The sequence below is a fragment of the Diorhabda carinulata genome, chromosome 5, assembly GCF_026250575.1.
Source record: "Diorhabda carinulata isolate Delta chromosome 5, icDioCari1.1, whole genome shotgun sequence".
NCBI classification, from domain to species: Eukaryota; Metazoa; Arthropoda; class Insecta; order Coleoptera; family Chrysomelidae; genus Diorhabda; species Diorhabda carinulata.
Genome location: NC_079464.1, coordinates 29,551,760 through 29,572,370, shown reverse-complemented (window position 1 = coordinate 29,572,370; position 20,611 = coordinate 29,551,760). Strand labels below are relative to the sequence as shown.

General features: G+C 32.0%; 2 protein-coding genes across 3 annotated transcripts; one reads left to right on the top strand and one right to left on the bottom strand.

Moving 5' to 3' along the window:
* Window positions 1–4,727: 4,727 nt before the first annotated feature.
* Window positions 4,728–10,835, bottom strand: LOC130893990 (insulinoma-associated protein 1-like). Of its 2 annotated transcripts, none has more exons than XM_057800467.1 (2): window positions 10,121–10,835; window positions 4,728–7,489 (listed from the first exon to the last, which is right to left on the bottom strand). In XM_057800467.1, the coding sequence occupies exons 1-2, from the start codon at window positions 10,818–10,820 to the stop codon at window positions 7,395–7,397; spliced, it is 795 nt and encodes a 264-aa protein (XP_057656450.1). In that variant the 5' UTR covers window positions 10,821–10,835; the 3' UTR covers window positions 4,728–7,394. The 2 variants fall into 2 exon arrangements, with proteins under 2 accessions (XP_057656450.1, XP_057656451.1); XM_057800468.1 differs by having other exon boundaries at window positions 6,669–7,483; window positions 10,121–10,820.
* Window positions 10,836–13,205: 2,370 nt separating this feature from the next.
* LOC130893969 (uncharacterized) lies at window positions 13,206–13,847 on the top strand. The gene has a single exon (XM_057800433.1). It carries the CDS (start codon window positions 13,276–13,278, stop codon window positions 13,633–13,635), a length of 360 nt encoding a protein of 119 aa, XP_057656416.1. The 5' UTR covers window positions 13,206–13,275; the 3' UTR covers window positions 13,636–13,847.
* The last annotated feature ends 6,764 nt before the right edge of the window (window positions 13,848–20,611 follow it).

The window sequence follows — 20,611 nt, the reverse complement described above, 5'->3', positions numbered from 1 at the left end:
ACTAGCTTATATATTACCGTAAGGAACCAAATGACAGAATATTCATATTGATTTGATATTTATAATGAAAAAATTGAATGCAGACTTGATTTGAAACACTCAGTACATGCGAATAAACTTCTCTTGATTAATATACAGTGGGTATTATAAAGATATCTCACTAAAAATCGGATAATTTTTAGAAAATAGTCATTTGGTACATGAGTGTTGTAATGAACATATCAAATTTTCTTTCCATAAATATCTATTATCTAAACTAATAATTACGACTAGACTAGACGGAACCTGACAATAACTGGCGCGACATCCCTTAAATTTATTAATACATGGCAGTGATTCACATTTCGGTAATTTTTTTTTTTTTTTTCGATTTGGTTTAGAGTGTGGTAAGTTGCTGCTTGGAGCGTATTGCAAACTTTTTCCCTTGCCCGCACTTTGTAAATTATCTTAAATCTAACAAATATAATTCAGAATGAAGTGTGCGAGCACTTTTATACAAATTGCTTCACCGAATTTTACTTAGGAACTTCTATGATATGAAGAAATCACACACATATAGTACAATAATATTTATATCGTGCTTTTAATATAAATTTATTGAGCGCATGTGTATTGTACAATATTTTATCTACGTCCAATTATAGAAATGATTTATGTTTCTCTTAGCTCTCATTTATCAGGACAGAATTGCTTCCCATTACCCATGGTTTTAAGGACATTTGTATTATGGCTTTAGTTTTATATGAAATCCACAATATCGTCAAATATTTCATGTCTAGGGTTAACAGTATGTCCAGAATGATGGGAATAATGTTTATCTGTAGACTTTATCAATTTAAAACTGAACCTTTCATTCATTTTGTAGGAAAAATGGAAGTTTTAAGACAAAGATCACTGTTTCATGTGGGAGCGATTTTTCCAAACGGTGAACATTGTCTTAAGACGTACTTAGAACATGGCTGTTGTACGGCATCCTGTGTTTAGATGGGTTCATAACTTATGTTCAGAAGAAGAGTTTGAAAAACATTAAGGGTTGATTCTTATAACATATATGAATCAAATAAAAAAGAAAAGAGTTTGACCACTTATGAACTGAAATTGAAACATAAGAAAAAATTGTAATTTTGACAATTTGCTTGTTAATTCAATTAGAGAATGGATCAGAACCAGTCATTTTTCACTGTATATGTATGTTTTAGCGAAGATAATAGTCACCAAGTACTCCAGAATTACAACTAGTATGATTTTTATGGAAAACAACCTGACCTTCAATGTTTTTCAAAGTTGATTAAGAAAAATCGACTTCAGAAGGAAGTAGTCGTTATGTTAAATGCACTAAAGATATGAGGACAAACTTATGGGGCAGTAGTAACTTATATATTCTTTTTTAAAGCGTCATATTGATGTGAATCTTGATAATGAAATTATTTATGGCGTTATACACTTAGTAAGTTTCAATGGAAGTTTTTAATAACATTTTTCTTCAAACAATATCTTAAAGAAAGTTATTCAGTAAAGTGACAAACAAGAGTCGACGTAAAATTAAAACTAAATCATTTCCAGTTGCAATGAACATACAATTACGTTTAAATTTAATATCACTTTTAAATTATTACTAATAATACTAAACACAATTTTTTTTTTTATCAAATTCTTTGAATCTAAAAGAAAAAAATGATACCAAATCTGCCAGATTTAGAAAATTAGTACTTACGGTTAGACAAATAATTAAATTGTTTGACATTCGGTTCAATATATGAATTAAATGAATAAAAGGTTTCATTTTGAGTGGGAAATTAGGGCTTTCCTGAAAAGGATAAAGATGTAGAGTTATGAATAATTGTTGTTCACGTTTTTTATTCTTCAACTTTCATTTAAATTCCAATTAGGGACTGTTTCTTGATGTTGTTAACCATCTCGAGAAACGGATGCATTTTCTGGTCAAGTTAGGTTAGGTTTACTTCAGTTTCGAATAGGTTAGGTTTACTTTTCGGTTAGGTTTTTGAAAAAATATATTTTTTTGTGAAATGCGATTTGTTTTTATAATAAACTGTTAGGTTTAATTAATAAATCCAATGCAAAAAGCCGAACCAATCTAATTATAGGTAAAACCGGAAGTATTAACTTCCGACATCTAAATAAATGGATCTGGAGACATCGAAAATGCTAAATTATGATTCTAAGCCGGGCAGATACGAAAATATTTACAAAAAATGTAGTACTAACGTATTTGACACTATGATTTTATCTTACAATTTACCCTGTTTAGGTTCAATATAAATAAAGTGTTGTAAATGATAAGTTTTAATATTAATTGATTAATTTTCATAGTTGAGATGACTATTTATGATACTGCAGCGTCGTTATGCAAGTACGTACTTACAAGATTTCAGGATACACATGCTACCGCACCATAGAACACGATTGTATACAATTATAATTATGGAAATTACCTACATTGTTAACTACTCAAAATTTTTTAACTAAAACAACCTTTTGTATATTTCTACATAGTCTCTTGTTGTATAAATTTCGGATGAATAAAAAAAACTAAACTATAAAACTAATTTTATAATGTATAAACAAGTTGTTTAAAACATCAATCCAGCTGACAGACCATGGTAAAATTGTACGATTTGGATGGATTCACGACTATATACCATTAAATTATATTCTAATTATTGTGAATCACCTATTTTAGTGAATTGTATTATAAAAAGTGATTTTTTTGCCGGTATCTTTTTGGCAACACTATTTTGACAGATCCCGCATGAATCGTATCTTGTGTTATTTGCAAACCTGTTCAGTTTGGTCCATAATTTAATCATAAATCCACAGTGAAATATCGATTCGCCACAATTGGGCCTCTGTTACTCCACTACGTGGAAATCTTGCGAAAGGATTTTGGTGTAAAACATTATGAGATACAGCAGGTGCAAGAATTGGTGCCACACGATCTCCCACAACGTCTAGCATTTGGTGAATAGGCGCTGGAAAAGTTGGATGGAGATCGAAAAATTGTGTTCAGCGACGATACTCATTTCTGGTTGACGACCAGTCAGAAGTATTGGAAGAGCTACCGATACCTCCCGAAAAAGTCACTGTTTGGTGTGGATTATGGGCCGGTGGTATCATCGGGCCGTACGTCTTCAAAAGCGAAGATGGACGGAACGTTACCGTGAATAGCGAGCGCTACCGTGTGATGATTGACGATTTTTGTGCCCAATAAGGAAGAATTGGACATGCCTGATATGTGGGGTCAATAAAACGATGCCACGTGCCACACAATAACCAAATTGAGAGCCGTCTTCGGTGAACAGTTTGGGGGCGGTTAAGTGGCCGCTAAGATCGTGGGATTTAACGCCTTTGGACTATTTCTTGTGGGCTATGTTGAGGATAATGTCTACGGGGATAAACCAGCAACGATTGAAGCATTGGAAGCCAATATTGAAGCATTTATTCGTGAAATACTGATAGTTCTATCGATTCCAATAAAGATTTCATCAATTTTCTCAAATTTTTTGTGGTTTCTTTCAAAATCAAATCCTATACCTCTTCAAAAATCATTGATTAGATACTTTGTGTTTGAAGTGATGAAATCAGACGATGCCGCAGTACCCAAGTGCTCATATTCACAAATTATTGTAAGAAAAAAAAGTACTAATAAATTAATACAGTATTTTGAAATATAATCTAAAATGTATGACTAGGTTTTACAAATGTTTTTGGAATGACTAGTTGAAGTTAAATGGAGATCGATTCTTAAATAATACTCTACAACAATAAGTAACTAGAACTAAGAATTTAGTACAAAGATAAATAAAAAATAATAATATTAACAAAATAGGTAAAAGCTTAATATTTTAAGGAACATAACCAATAATAGAAATCTAAAGAATGAAGTGAAAGCTCAAACAAAAAAGGCGTCATTAATACCAGGTCATCTGAGCGACGTAATTTGACGAAATGAAAATATGACTACCAGGAACAAAATCGGAATATACAAGACCAGTAATGACATACGCGATAGAGACCAAAGCAGAGAATGACCACAAGAGAAATGATGAAATAAGGAAGATGCGTGATATCCAGGATGTAGTGAGATGGACGAGAATTCGGCGAATGGAATAGAGAGACCACGTGGACAGAATGTCAGATGACAGGTTATCAAAGATTTCGAAGAAAAACCGACCACCAGGACGACCACCTACAAGATGGTATGAAAGCTGGTCTGGCTAGGCAACCATTGACGCAAACACAGGACTAAGTTCTAACGTACTATAAAGAAGAAGAAGAAAATATAAAGTAATAATGAAATCATATGAGGAATATTGATAACTACACTTGAATAATTGAAATATTAAATTCGAATACGTGTTAAAAGTAAGGTTATGTGTATCGATTCTCAGTTCAACAAGTATTTCATTTCATATAAAAGTTATATGGGTTCTAATATGCTTAATATATACACCCAACTTTAGATTATAAGTAATAATGACTCTAATTTATCAATAACTTTGAATAATATCTACAAAAACTTATGAAATTAGATATGACTAGACTGAATTAAACGATAGCTTGACTAGAAACATTTATGACTAGAAATTTTTTACATGTGATTATATCTACAAAGTATGACTAGACTATTTATTGACTAGAATAGTTTCCGTTTTGACCAACATTCTACAAACTAAAAATATATACATATATACTAATTATTTTCTTAATTTTTCTTTCATTTTTGTTATTGTTTAAAGTATAATTCCTAAAAATAAAAGTACACTTTTATTCTCTTAACTAAACTAAAATTATGTGACTATGAGGTTGACTAGGTAGGTTAATATGACTAGAAATGACTAGAAATATATTGACTAAGTATTATAGCACAGTTAAATTAGGAATATATCCACAAGAAGTTTAATATGAACATGAGAAATGTGATTAGATCGAATTTATTATTAATTCTAGATGGTATTATGTGAGCAATAACTTTTTTTCAAAAAAAAAGTTCCGAAACAATGAGTTTTTTCATAAAAGAGATACATTTTATAATAAGAATAGTTAAACCAAAATTACAGATCGTGTGATTATTTACAAATATTCTTGTCATTTCTGAAAAAAACCCATTCTGAAATGTACCAAAGTAATATTCTCTATAATATGCATGACTACGTTGTATAGGTATCATTATAGCCCAGGAATTTTATCTAAAAAACCACAACTAGGTGGAAAATATTGTATAGACGACAGAATTTTTTTTTTTTCTAGACCGACAAAACTTAATTTTAAGTCAATTTATTTTGAAACTACTTTTGGTCGGTTATCACGGACGACTGCGGGGGCCTTCCCGATTCAAAAAGCGACAGGTACGTGTATAGCGCTTTCCAAATTTTTGTAAATCGCCCCGGCCAAACGGGCACATTTTTCTCTTTGGTCTTGTGTAGTTGACGTCGTATGCAACATCTAACATCATAAGAGTACGTCGTATTTTCAAGAAAAACAACTAAAAACATTATATTGACATGATGCCGAACATAAATGCCTTGAAGTTATGTTGCACTGCCACGAGATGGGGACATAAGTAGAAGGGAATGCGAAACCTTCATCGTCAGTTTGATCTCATCTTCAGTCACCTATTGCTACGTGTACGTATAATCATCATTCAATTATATATACAAGCGTTTCATATCTTTCCAGGTTCAGTATTGGCTTGGGAATGGATTGCCAGCCACCAAATTCGGCTGGGAGGAGAAAGGCGGTTGCTTTATCCCTGTGCTATCACTATACCCATCTAGTCCTCAGTTTCTTCTTAAGATAATTCGCTGTGAACGCTCAGAGGGGTGTGAAACTGGCTGTGCAACTACTACGCGGAAATCGACTGCTCCATGATGAAAATTCTAATGATGCCTGTTTTCTCTAATTGATGTATTGATATCCGTCAAGGATTGTGTGGGAAAATAGTAGGGACCGATGAATCTAGTTACCAAAATAAAACATCAGAAACATCATTATACATTATCCTGTCGCTTTCCGGGTCGGAAACGTTTCCGCAGTCGTCCATCTTGTTTATGAAATGACAACCTAACCTAACATATTGACGTGACACCCGTCAAAAGTAGTTGTCAAAGGAAATTATATTCTATAATTCCTAAAGTATTATATCAATATTGGATGATAATTTTCACAATTTAAATTAAAAAACCAATTTATTTGGCAATAGCTATTCAATTATTCAAGAACATGCATCAGTAATCAAAACTAAGAATTGAATGAACAGTTGTTAAAAGAAGGTAAGATCAAAAAGAACAAATCATGAAGACACAGAAGAAGAAAGAGCTCGATGGATTACGTAAACATATTATGCGGAAAACGATGCTCATAGTAAAAGTACTGAAACTAATGTCCAATCTGGCGTTTAAAATTGTTTATGAATAGCTATCTAAAACTTAAAATGTTTTAGAATTTTGAAAATATGCTTTTCAAATCCTTTTCCTCACTTAACAGTTGTCGAAAGGAAAAACACGTTTTAAAACTTACATACTATAAATAGAGATCATTTGAAATCTGATTCTAAAAAAATGTATGTACAATAATTACTTTCATATTATAAATAATTATTTACACAATAATAATTTTGTTCATTCAACCAAGCAATGTTCTAATAAATTTTGATCTATTTAATAGACAGTAAAATTTATATTGATACTCATAATCAACATACTTTCAATAATAACAGTTCATAATGATTAGCAACGAAATTCAGTGATGTTTATACAGAGTGTTCCTAAAAGTTTATAATTTACACGTTTTTCAAACAATTCATTAACTTTCCGTACACATCTGGTATCTATCAATATTTTAAAAACTATTATTAACTATTTAAATTCATTGAAAGCGACTAAAGATGTTACTCAACTAATTTTACTAAGAAAATCACGAAGTATTAAGACAGAAAGGCAATGAATTGAGACGAAACCTGGCTTGATACACACGATGTAGTTCGGTTGAAGATAAAAGTCAACGCGCCACATCATTTTAGAATCTAATTTGCTTAAAATCAACTCAGTATACTCAGTTGAATCATGTTTAATGTTTTTAGAGACACCCTGTATAACATATTTCTCTTAAACGAACATTTCTGGCACATTAAACAAAATTCTTACCTATTTTTACAAAAACATATACAAATAATCCGGTCTTTGCTGTCGTCAGAAGCCGTTGATCCAAGAAACGTTTTGCAAATACCTTTCGACACCGCATATTGTATCAAATGAAGGAGAAGCAGTCGCCGGTTCGGAATTGTTACAGATCGGCCCAGGAGGCGGCAGAGGCGGCGGCCTCCAAAGGCGTGGCGGCATTCTCGGGATGGGTCTGATGACGGGAACAAGCCGTTGTCATTCAAGTTGATGCATAGATTGGTGTTTCTTTAGATAAGCGATGCGTCGAAAACGTTTTCCGCATTCGGGACATTGGAATTGATCTTCTAATTCTGGAAAAAACAGTTTTTATTTGAAATTAAAAGCGACGACATCCATCCACGACACGTCTGACCCAAACTCGCCTGATTTAGCTACTCATAATAATACTTATAAAATCGACATCCATATTCTCAAATACTCAAGCGAAAACTTTTAATTTTTAACTAAAAAAATACATGGTGACAACTGGAATGTTAGTCAGTAGCAACCTACAAAGTATGGCACGAGTTTCACGGGGGGTCAAATTAATTATAAAGCATTTGAGGGTCTATCCTCTTAATGAAGATTTTTGGTATTAGATTTAGATGGTTTTAGGACATAGACAGTTAAAGTATTAATTAATTAAAGTATTTCCAGCTTTTTAACTTTTTTCTTGGTTTTTTTTTCCTATAAAAACCCCTATTTTATTAACGAAGTCAAAGTTTATCTTCAGTCTCTGAAGATGATAGCTTTGACGCGTCAGACAATGTCAGGTATTATAAAAACTCCAGAATAACATGTCTCCATGCTCAAGTTTTATTGTTAAGAACCAAACTCTTGGAGGGGAAAGGGGTTAGAAAGTTTATCAAACCCACCACGTGGATCCGCGCCTGCTTTCAATACCATTTGGTGAGTTGAATCGATGATATGGCTAGTGCAGACTAACTCCTGCGGCGACCACGTCATGTGATGTCGTATTCGACCGGCATAACTTCCCCAATTAAACACTAATCCCTAACTATACAATTCTTGAAACTTAGGAATTCAAAATTGCTTTCTTATATAACCTTCTTAGTGTCCTAATCCTTCCAGGAACAATCAACTGCTTCCCTTTACCATCCAGACGGTTTCATGGCACTCACAACTATTCCTTAGTCACACGAACCAAGGGTGTTAAGATTACTCTTCCCTCGTTACAGTGGTGAGAGCAGAATATCGAACGCCTAGTTCTCTAACGGAGCTACGCTGCGCTTCGAGATTAAGCACGCGCGATCAAGTTTAATTTTCATAAAAATCTTCACAACTACAGATCCGATTGTCAAAGAGAAAATAAGTGTCCAAAATGACATATGGTAATTATACACTTTCACGGTCACCTGGTTTTTTGGCTCTAGAAAATCGAAAAATGAATGGATTTTAATGATCTTGGTCTCAAAATGTTCCATTTTACGGCGGATTTATAAAAAAAATTAGTAGAAATAGCTGGAAGGAAAATTTCTCATAGTTTTACTGTTTTAAATGGTTAAAAAAACGGTTTTGCAAAATAATCCATTACAAAAAATTATCTCATTATCAGATAAAGTTCCTATGTTTTTTTTAATTTTCGTATATTTTTTTATAAATCCGTCGTAAAATGGAACATTTTGAGACCAAGATCATTAAAATCCATCCATTTTTCGATATTCTAGAGCCAACCTAACCTAACCTAACCTAACCTAACCAAACCTAACCTAACCTAACCAAAAAACCAGGTGACCGCGAAAGTGTATAATTACCTGACATATATATGATATGTTTAGTCGGAAACATTTGAGACAATCCTCGTACAACAGTATTTTGAGTATTGAGTATTTTTGGATCAGGATATAAATTTAGAAAAACAAAGTATTGTACTTCTGAAAAAAAACTATTTCTAGTTTATATCTAACATGTTTCGGAACTTATTTATAATTATAGATAATAACAGAAAAACAGATTTTGTTCTATTTTGAATAGACAGGAATGAAATATAATTTCATTAGTAGATACAAAGTTATAGTCTATTTATATATACGAGAGAGAGAGAGAGAGAGTAATAAAACCTAATTTCTAATGCAAAACTACAGCCATTTTAAATATAGTTAATACAAGTTTTCGGTCTGTTATTAGTTTTTTATAAACATAGGTAAGTTGGACAGATACAGATTTTTAAAAAGTACAACGAAAGCTTGAAATTTTGTTTTATTTTAAATCAGAATCTCTTCCCAACAAATTTCACCCCAAAAAAACGATTTTAGGTTTAAATAACAAAGGAAATTGAGATGATACTTTATTATTTCAATACTTTCTCAGCAATAAAAGTAGACTATAATTTGATTTTGGGTTTTCCAAAAATGAATTTTTTATTGAATAAAAAGTAAAGTGAGTAAAACAATTTTCAAACTTCTCTAAACAAAAAACGATATTTCTTAATTCAAAAAATTGTTACTATTTTCATTTAATTTATAAAAATCACTTCGTATATACCAGGGCTTCTTAAACTGTGGGTCGCGACCCCCCTGGGGGGTCGCGAGACTACTGAAAAAGGGTCGCAAAGATCTGATACTTTTCAATCATTATAAATAAAATTTTAAAATTAGTATACACACTACGTACAAATATAAATACAAATAAAAATCATACAAAATACTATTGTAGTTTTACTATAACTATTTTTTGAAAAAAGTGGCAATGCAAAACTGTTGTGTAGGGCCTATAAATGAAAATATGGAAGTAGCATTTAAAATAATAAATACAACGCGCTCCTCGATTTTCAACTGAACGTTTATATGGAGGAGGGGGTCGTTTAAAATTTCCTAAGCTTGAAGGGGGTCGCTATATAAAAAAGTTTAAGAAGCCCTGGTATATACAATTCAATTCAATATGTATCGAGGTACATAGTTTTAGAAAAAGAAATATCTAACCTGAATCTCCTTCAATGTGCTCGTCCTGTTTAGTATCCTTGGGCTGCCGCGGCCGATGCCACCTTCTATGCGACGCCAAATTTGCCGGACAATTAAAAACTTTATCACACTCAGGACATCGATACTCGATATTAACAATCCTCGAACATCTATGCTGCGCTAATCCGAAAGCATCTTCATACAGTTCTCTACATAAACGACAAACATAATCTCCAATCAAATTTTCAATCTTGGCTAGTTCGGCTTTGGCTTCTTCGGTTATTTCTACGACGTTGAAGGCTGGATCTATGTCGCCTTTCCTCACAACTAAGTTTTCATCGGGCCTAAGTTCTCTTATGATCGTTCCAGAAACTGGAGACGTGTTGTCTTCTTCGAAGTTTAGTTTTCTGGTAGCTTTGGTTTTCTTGTTGGCACTTGCAGATACTTTCGGCTTCTTCACAGGGAGTTCGGGTGTAGGTGAATGTCGGCTTTTTTTGCTTCCAGGAGACGGTGTACAAGGCGGGGTAATCGGTTGATTATGATGACTCTTCAAACTTAAATCTAACGGTACAGTTGTAGTCAGTTCCAAAGGTTCGGAGAATTTGAGAAAATGTTGCTGTAGATGAAAAAATTGCGGTTCCAACGCTAACCTCTGAAGACTCGATTGATAATTTCTGAACGTTTCGAATTCCATTTCATGGTGGTATGACACGCGAGGCATCCCTCGTGAAATGTCACGGCCAACTAAAGCACGTTTCTGTTCTTGTATATGGGCCCCAATAGCCTGTTCACCCCGCCTCGTAGGTGAACGAAGCGTGCGCTAGGTGGGGCGAAGATACAACCCTCATTGGTGGAGAACGGCAACTTTATGCGTATTGGTAAATCACATTTTACTATGTTCGGGTGTTCAGTTGATCATAACGGATTTCTCGTAACGGTTTTTAGGCAATTATTGCTGTGTATGGAATCATTAGAGGGATTCCCTTGCAGATGTCGATTTTACACCCTCGCTGTAAATAGATAGGAGTTGTGATAGAAGCCCTACGGCGGATTTTTTAATGTTTTTAATTATGCTTTCTGCGATGGATACATACACTAATAAAACAGAAAACGTCAGTTTTCGATTTTGGTTTCATTATTTTAGATAATTTTGAACAATTTACGACATTATTGCTTAGCACAAAATATAAACAACAAAAAGTACGTGAATTTATTTTGATTTTCTTTAGCGTTGATAAATGTTTCAGGAGTTACTTTGGACAACTCTTTGAAGCAAATTGCAAGATATCAAGCTTCAATTCCATCTAATTTTTAAGTTTTACAAGCAAATTAAGAAGGATTTGGCCTCAATACCATCTAGTTTTTCCAGAGAAACAATCCATAATTATTGAAAGAAGCTTAACAGTAGCTTGTTAGAGATTTAGTTTCAGTTCTATTTTGTAGAAATTTTGTTTAATGTTTTCAACAAAATTAAAAGAGATTGAGCTTCGATACTATCAGTTTTCACAAAGAAACAATTAATAAATATTGGAAAAAACTTTTTCAAGCAAATTAACAAAGATTTAGATCAGGTTTCAGGTGGTTTTTATGACGAAACCATCTATAACCATTGAAAGAAAGTTTTAACAACTTTTTCAGTCACATTTAATGGATATTAAGCTTCAATTCCATCTAGTTTTTCTAAAGAAACAACTCTGGAAAAAAAGTGATCAGCTTTATTGAGAAAATTAAGAGAACAAGTTGAATTTAATACTGTCGTTGAATTTGAGGCAAACACGTTCACAAACATCATCTGAAATAAATGTATCGTCCGTACTTTACTTTATTCAAATAATTTTGAATTTTCATTCGTGAAAAATGATAACTGGAACCAAGTACGGCTTAGTGAGTGTCAAAAATTAATTCGCCAGATGAAATCATTAAAATCACGCAAAAAATAATTCAAGTTGTTTTTTATTTAAAATTTTTTTGTTATAAAGCAAACAAACTCAAAAAAATGTGTGTGAGACCATTTCATCTCCCAATTATGACATGCAGATGGTTTTTATTGCATTTCCCACTCTTGTATGGTTTTCGAAACTGATTCTACATTTTGTGACGCCATATCTATGTGAGATTGCATCTAATTTGTACCACGTGACTGCATTAAACGCACGAATCCAACTTAACAAACGTTACCATAAAAATGAATTATTATAATAGATTAGTTAAAACTTAATAAATATTTGAGCTAACTGTCAAAGAAAGGACAAGAAGAAGATAGGTTAAGATTGTAATCTTGACATTTATATAAAAGAGAAGAAGAGCAGATAATGTTAAAGAAAATTAAACCACAGAATTCACTTTTATGTGTGTGTGTGTTTTATCGAGATCGCAGGGTGGTTACTTGCTTTTATCTGACACACATTTTCCGTAAATTTATTTGTCGTGCTTCCTGTTTGATTTTCGATTTCGTCCGTTAATTCATTAGCGATTTGTGTTGAATCATTTCCGGGAGAATGTTTATACTTTTTAGGGTTTCCTACTTCTCAAATAATTGTTTTTTTTTTACATAAACGGTTTCATTATACAGTCAAATTACTGAAATATATGAATTTGTCAAGCTCGGTTATTTTTATATATACTGTATAACGAAACCAACGGAACTTATGAGATCTACTGTTGTTACTAATAACCCTAGTATAGTATATAAATAAGTACGAAGATTGTAAATTACAATAAATTTAGAAATTTTTTAATACAAAACGTCAATGTCAATGTCAATTATATAGCAATGACATAGAGTATTCTTCTTTTTTATGTATAATATAGTCTTAGTTTATATGTTCATAGTGCATCTATTTCTATTAAAATTGTATCGACAAGCACCATTTCTTTTTCTACTTTTTTATTGTTTTTTGTTCCTGAATTATCCGGAGTATTGTATGGAAAGACGCTTTTATTGATGTACAATTCTTATATAAAAAGTTTACTTATTAACTAAAGTTTGATTGGTGATGAAAATAGTGGTAAGTGTCATGGCGTAACAATATTGTCTTACACCTACTAGATTTCATCGTTAAAACAAATTGGTTTCCATGGTTAACAAACAAATTCACTTTGAATTTTAGAAACGTCATTTAAACATCAAAAATTATTGAAGCTTTTGTATCTAAGTAATAAAAATAAACGCAATCATGGAATCCGAATTGAGACCAGAAGCACCGGTTTATATTCCTCCGCATTTGAGAAATGGGGCTACAAGATGTTCGCTTGATTCTATAAAATCAACGCCCAGTCCAAATAGCAAAGAATCCCAATGTTCCCGGTATTCAAGAAAACCGATTAGATCCGTCGCCAGTCCTAACAGTCCCAGACCTATTTTAGGAACGAAATTGCCAAGACCTATTCTGGGTAGGAAATTTGATACGGAAGTAAACGAATATCAAGATGGCGAAGAATACATTGGGAGAGAATTTAGAAGGAGCTTTAAGCGGTTAAGTATGAAAAGTGATTCTGTCGTTAAGGAAGATGAGGAAAGGAAAAAGATAGACTGAAAATATTAGTTTTTAAGTTATTTGATTGATAAGTGTTGATAAAATTGTTATAATCAAATTTTAAATACAAAACTGGTATGAGATTTTAAATTCCGATAAAAATATTTATAACTTGTAAGGAATTTCGATCGTAGGATAATCAACGTAACTATATTTTCTTTAAAACAAAATGTCATTTTAATATTTTGTTATTAAAGTTTTGTTAAGGAACATTTTAGTTATTTTATTTCTGCAAAAATGCGTTTCGCATTTAGTAATTTAGTGTCTGATAAGGTTGTGGAAATTTGAATGGAACAAAACTTCTTTAAAAACTCATAATTTCATACTGACAATGGGATGCGTTAGTATGACACCTTCGTTTTTAAATATCTTGTCACTGTCATTTTCAACAATCGAATTTTCAAAACGGGGTACGTTTTTTTTACAATTTCACCAATACACTCCAAAAAATGTTATCCGCGCTTAGGAGAAAGATTTACTTTGGAACCTAAAAAATGCGGCGTTCTTTCGACAACGTTGTCAAATATTGTAATTTATAAGATATACGAGGATGGTTCTAGGAGTATTTGGCCCAAAAAAGGAAGCGCAAAGATTTAAAAAATATATCTATTTATTTTTCACATTGTATTTCGTTTAATTTTCTTCGAAGAACTAATTTATAACAACTAAAAGAAGGTTTAACCAACTGCCTCTAGCGAATTAACAATCTATACCGAAAGAAGGTTTGGTCGGCTTTCTCTAGTTCAGTTTCATTTACTTTTCCCTAAGAATAAATCTATAACTACCGCAAAAAGGTTACTACTGGTCAAAGTTTTTTAGTTTTTCTCCAAAGGAACAATCTATAATTACTGAAAGAATCTTTGGTCAACGTTTTCAAGTGAATTATTACCGATTTAGCTTCTAGTTTTTCCAATGAAACAATCCATAAGTCATGGAAAAGCCTTTAGTTGGAATTTTCGAGCAAATTAATGGAGATTAAGCTCCAGTTTCGTCTAGTTTTCCCAAAGGAACTATCTATAATTACTGAAGGAATCTTTGGTCAACGTTTTCAAGTGAATTATTACCGATTTAGCTTCTAGTTTTTCCAATGAAACAATCCAAAAATCATGGAAAAGCCTTTAGTTGGAATTTTCAAGCAAATTAATGGAGATTAAGCTTCAGTTTCGTCTATTTTCCCCAAAGGAACAATCCATAATTATTGAGAGAATCTTTGGTTTACGTTTTCAAGCGAATTAATACAGATTTAGCTTCTAGTTTTTCCAATGAGACAATCCATAAGTGTAATCGAAGAGCCTTTGGTTGATATTTACAAACAAATTAATGCAGTTTAAGCTTCAGTTTCGTCTATTTTCCCCAAAGGAACAATCCATAATTATTGAGAGAATCTTTGGTTTACGTTTTCAAGCGAATTAATACAGATTTAGCTTCTAGTTTTTCCAATGAGACAATCCATAAGTGTAATCGAAGAGCCTTTGGTTGATATTTACAAACAAATTAATGCAGTTTAAGCTTCAGTTTCGTCTATTTTCCCCAAAGGAACAATCCATAATTATTGAGAGAATCTTTGGTTTACGTTTTCAAGCGAATTAATACAGATTTAGCTTCTAGTTTTTCCAATGAGACAATCCATAAGTGTAATCGAAGAGCCTTTTGTTGATATTTACAAACAAATTAATGCAGTTTAAGCTTTAGTTTCGTCTATTTTCCCCAAAGGAACAATCCATAATTATTGAGAGAATCTTTGGTTTACGTTTTCAAGCGAATTAATACAGATTTAGCTTCTAGTTTTTCCAATGAGACAATCCATAAGTGTAATCGAAGAGCCTTTGGTTGATATTTACAAACAAATTAATGCAGTTTAAGCTTCAGTTTCGTCTATTTTCCCCAAAGGAACAATCCATAATTATTGAGAGAATCTTTGGTTTACGTTTTCAAGCGAATTAATACAGATTTAGCTTCTAGTTTTTCCAATGAGACAATCCATAAGTGTAATCGAAGAGCCTTTGGTTGATATTTACAAACAAATTAATGCAGTTTAAGCTTCAGTTTCGTCTATTTTCCCCAAAGGAACAATCCATAATTATTGAGAGAATCTTTGGTTTACGTTTTCAAGCGAATTAATACAGATTTAGCTTCTAGTTTTTCCAATGAGACAATCCATAAGTGTAATCGAAGAGCCTTTGGTTGATATTTACAAACAAATTAATGCAGTTTAAGCTTCAGTTTCGTCTATTTTCCCCAAAGGAACAATCCATAATTATTGAGAGAATCTTTGGTTTACGTTTTCAAGCGAATTAATACAGATTTAGCTTCTAGTTTTTCCAATGAGACAATCCATAAGTGTAATCGAAGAGCCTTTGGTTGATATTTACAAACAAATTAATGCAGTTTAAGCTTCAGTTTCGTCTATTTTCCCCAAAGGAACAATCCATAATTATTGAGAGAATCTTTGGTTTACGTTTTCAAGCGAATTAATACAGATTTAGCTTCTAGTTTTTCCAATGAGACAATCCATAAGTGTAATCGAAGAGCCTTTGGTTGATATTTACAAACAAATTAATGCAGTTTAAGCTTCAGTTTCGTCTATTTTCCCCAAAGGAACAATCCATAATTATTGAGAGAATCTTTGGTTTACGTTTTCAAGCGAATTAATACAGATTTAGCTTCTAGTTTTTCCAATGAGACAATCCATAAGTGTAATCGAAGAGCCTTTTGTTGATATTTACAAACAAATTAATGCAGTTTAAGCTTTAGTTTCGTCTATTTTCCCCAAAGGAACAATCCATAATTATTGAGAGAATCTTTGGTTTACGTTTTCAAGCGAATTAATACAGATTTAGCTTCTAGTTTTTCCAATGAGACAATCCATAAGTGTAATCGAAGAGCCTTTGGTTGATATTTACAAACAAATTAATGCAGTTTAAGCTTCAGTTTCGTCTATTTTCCCCAAAGGAACAATCCATAATTATTGAGAGAATCTTTGGTTTACGTTTTCAAGCGAATTAATACAGATTTAGCTTCTAGTTTTTCCAATGAGACAATCCATAAGTGTAATCGAAGAGCCTTTGGTTGATATTTACAAACAAATTAATGCAGTTTAAGCTTCAGTTTCGTCTATTTTCCCCAAAGGAACAATCCATAATTATTGAGAGAATCTTTGGTTTACGTTTTCAAGCGAATTAATACAGATTTAGCTTCTAGTTTTTCCAATGAGACAATCCATAAGTGTAATCGAAGAGCCTTTGGTTGATATTTACAAACAAATTAATGCAGTTTAAGCTTCAGTTTCGTCTATTTTCCCCAAAGGAACAATCCATAATTATTGAGAGAATCTTTGGTTTACGTTTTCAAGCGAATTAATACAGATTTAGCTTCTAGTTTTTCCAATGAGACAATCCATAAGTGTAATCGAAGAGCCTTTGGTTGATATTTACAAACAAATTAATGCAGTTTAAGCTTCAGTTTCGTCTATTTTCCCCAAAGGAACAATCCATAATTATTGAGAGAATCTTTGGTTTACGTTTTCAAGCGAATTAATACAGATTTAGCTTCTAGTTTTTCCAATGAGACAATCCATAAGTGTAATCGAAGAGCCTTTGGTTGATATTTACAAACAAATTAATGCAGTTTAAGCTTCAGTTTCGTCTATTTTCCCCAAAGGAACAATCCATAATTATTGAGAGAATCTTTGGTTTACGTTTTCAAGCGAATTAATATAGATTTAGCTTCTAGTTTTTCCAATGAGACAATCCATAAGTGTAATCGAAGAGCCTTTGGTTGATATTTACAAACAAATTAATGCAGTTTAAGCTTCAGTTTCGTCTATTTTCCCCAAAGGAACAATCCATAATTATTGAGAGAATCTTTGGTTTACGTTTTCAAGCGAATTAATACAGATTTAGCTTCTAGTTTTTCCAATGAGACAATCCATAAGTGTAATCGAAGAGCCTTTGGTTGATATTTACAAACAAATTAATGCAGTTTAAGCTTCAGTTTCGTCTATTTTCCCCAAAGGAACAATCCATAATTATTGAGAGAATCTTTGGTTTACGTTTTCAAGCGAATTAATACAGATTTAGCTTCTAGTTTTTCCAATGAGACAATCCATAAGTGTAATCGAAGAGCCTTTGGTTGATATTTACAAACAAATTAATGCAGTTTAAGCTTCAGTTTCGTCTATTTTCCCCAAAGGAACAATCCATAATTATTGAGAGAATCTTTGGTTTACGTTTTCAAGCGAATTAATACAGATTTAGCTTCTAGTTTTTCCAATGAGACAATCCATAAGTGTAATCGAAGAGCCTTTGGTTGATATTTACAAACAAATTAATGCAGTTTAAGCTTCAGTTTCGTCTATTTTCCCCAAAGGAACAATCCATAATTATTGAGAGAATCTTTGGTTTACGTTTTCAAGCGAATTAATACAGATTTAGCTTCTAGTTTTTCCAATGAGACAATCCATAAGTGTAATCGAAGAGCCTTTGGTTGATATTTACAAACAAATTAATGCAGTTTAAGCTTCAGTTTCGTCTATTTTCCCCAAAGGAACAATCCATAATTATTGAGAGAATCTTTGGTTTACGTTTTCAAGCGAATTAATACAGATTTAGCTTCTAGTTTTTCCAATGAGACAATCCATAAGTGTAATCGAAGAGCCTTTGGTTGATATTTACAAACAAATTAATGCAGTTTAAGCTTCAGTTTCGTCTATTTTCCCCAAAGGAACAATCCATAATTATTGAGAGAATCTTTGGTTTACGTTTTCAAGCGAATTAATACAGATTTAGCTTCATTTGCATCTAGTTTTTCCAAAGAAACAATCCATAAGTACTGAAAGAAACTTTGGTAGAAATCTTCAAGCAAATTAATACAAATTGACCTTTAGTCTCATCTAGTTTTTTTCGAAGTACCAATCTATAACCAGTGGAAGAAGATTTAGTCAACTGTCTCTAGTAAATTAAAAGGGATTAAGCTTCAGTTCCATCTAGTTTTTCCAAAGAAATAATCCATAAGTACTGGAAGAAGCTTTGGTTAACGTTTTGTAGAAAATGAATACTGATTGAGCTTCAGTCTTATCTAAGTTTGCTCGAAGAATCAATCTATAACCACTGAAAGAAGGTTTGGTCGATTGTCTCAGTTTTTAAAATTCTCACAAATATTTGAAAAAGTATAAAGAAAAACCAAGAAGTCAATGGATAAACCAGATTTAGAAAATTTGAATAATTAAAGTACTTGCAAGGGATAACAAAGCATAGAAAAATTTAAGACAAGAAAATTTAGCGTAGCATAAATCAATTTTAGTCTTGACTACATCACAAGAAACAAATCCAATTACATTTGCTCTAGTAATATCAGAGAAACATCACGTGATTAATAAACCAAAAACAAATGTCAAATTAGAAACCACCAGAGAGTCACAAAATTATATTTACGCTTATTAACCTCGAAATTCTAGTGGTTTTGACTCCCATTGAATACGATTTCTACTTTTAACTACTTTAATCACGTAACGAGGATTCAAGGACTAAAATTATAATAGTAGAAACCATATTATACACTATTCATTCCGTTCCTTCTTAAAAATCAGGACTCAGGTGCTTTATAGTGAAAGACCTTTAAAATTATATCGTTAATCTAAAGGGCATATTTCAAAGAAGTTCACCTTAGGGGTGTTCTTATTGTATGTTGAATTTAGCATATAGTAAACACGACACCTGTTACTTTATACCAGGTATACAGTAATCATTTCCGCCTTCAAGTAACAGGTTGATGTAAGTCAAGGACGTTTGACACGTTGTTTTTAAATAACAGCTCAATAGAATCGAACCAATTTTTATTCGAATATTTTAAATCAAAATTAAAAAAAAAAATCCTGATAAATTCTGTTACAACAAATAAAGGATTTATAATTTAAACATAAGTTGGCAGCACTGATTTCAAAGAGATTATTATATTGTTATGATTCTTTATTGACTGTCAAATATTGATTAAATTAACAATAATTTAATATATTTTTGGTAAAAGTCATTTTATTAATAATTTCTATTCTGAAGCCGTAAAACTCCCCGATTTATTTCTGGAAACTGCAATGAAATTATTAAAAATAGGTTAAGTTAGGTTAGGTTAGGTTAGGATTCCTATTCTTCATGCTCCATGCTTTCTTTTTAACGTTGCGTGAATTTCACAATGGATCAATCATAAAAATTTGTTTCTTGTTAATAAAATGAATAATACGGATTATGGTGGGTCCACACGATACAGATTTTTGTTCGTACAGATATCTGTACTGAAGTCGGAGTAAAAAATGTTATCTAAACATTTGGATAGAATGTCTGTACAGACTTTTCATTACTTCTTCAGTCTTCTGGAAATTTCCGGTATCAGAAATGTCGAGAATTTCAGTGGAAACAGTTGTGCCTAAATTTTATTGCAAAGAAGACGTCAGCTTGCATTATTGTTGAAGAAGAAGAAAAAGATCTGAATTGTCACAGGAGACCGACGAGAATTTTCATAAAAATAAAACTTTTTTACGATAGGTTGTTGTGGTGAGGGTGAATATTCCTTTAAGAAATATTTAAATTTTTGTTTGTTAATAATAATATCTTTAGCATAAAAAAATCGTTTTGAACATCATTTAATGGCTCCGTACTTGGACAGTAGGTCAATGTTTGTTTGGCATTAAACGCAATAAAAAATTAGAAAGTTGGGAAAAAAATGTTTGTCTTATATATAGAATTTAGAATTTGATTATGTGCAGTAGTTTGTAAAAATACTAGCAGATAAAGTAAGTGCAAATTTTTTAAATTTTCGACCGTTACATGGAAAATAAATCAACGGAATCGGAGTATTGTAAATCTTTGTAAAACTGTTGAGTAAATAATATTTCTGGAGCTCTGTTATGGAAAAGTAAAACTAAAATTTATAAATGGATAAATTTTAATATTATAAAAATGTAATGATTAAAAGGAAAACGAAT

Bases quoted from the DNA above. Each gene is read 5' to 3' on its own strand.
- LOC130893969 (XM_057800433.1), top strand. From the start codon at position 13,276: ATGGAATCCGAATTGAGACCAGAAGCACCGGTTTATATTCCTCCGCAT.
- LOC130893990 (XM_057800467.1), bottom strand. From the start codon at position 10,820: ATGCCTCGCGTGTCATACCACCATGAAATGGAATTCGAAACGTTCAGA. The intron at 7,490-10,120 runs GTTAGATATTTC...TGTTTTTTCCAG, and splicing joins GCACATTGAAGGAGATTCAG to AATTAGAAGATCAATTCCAA.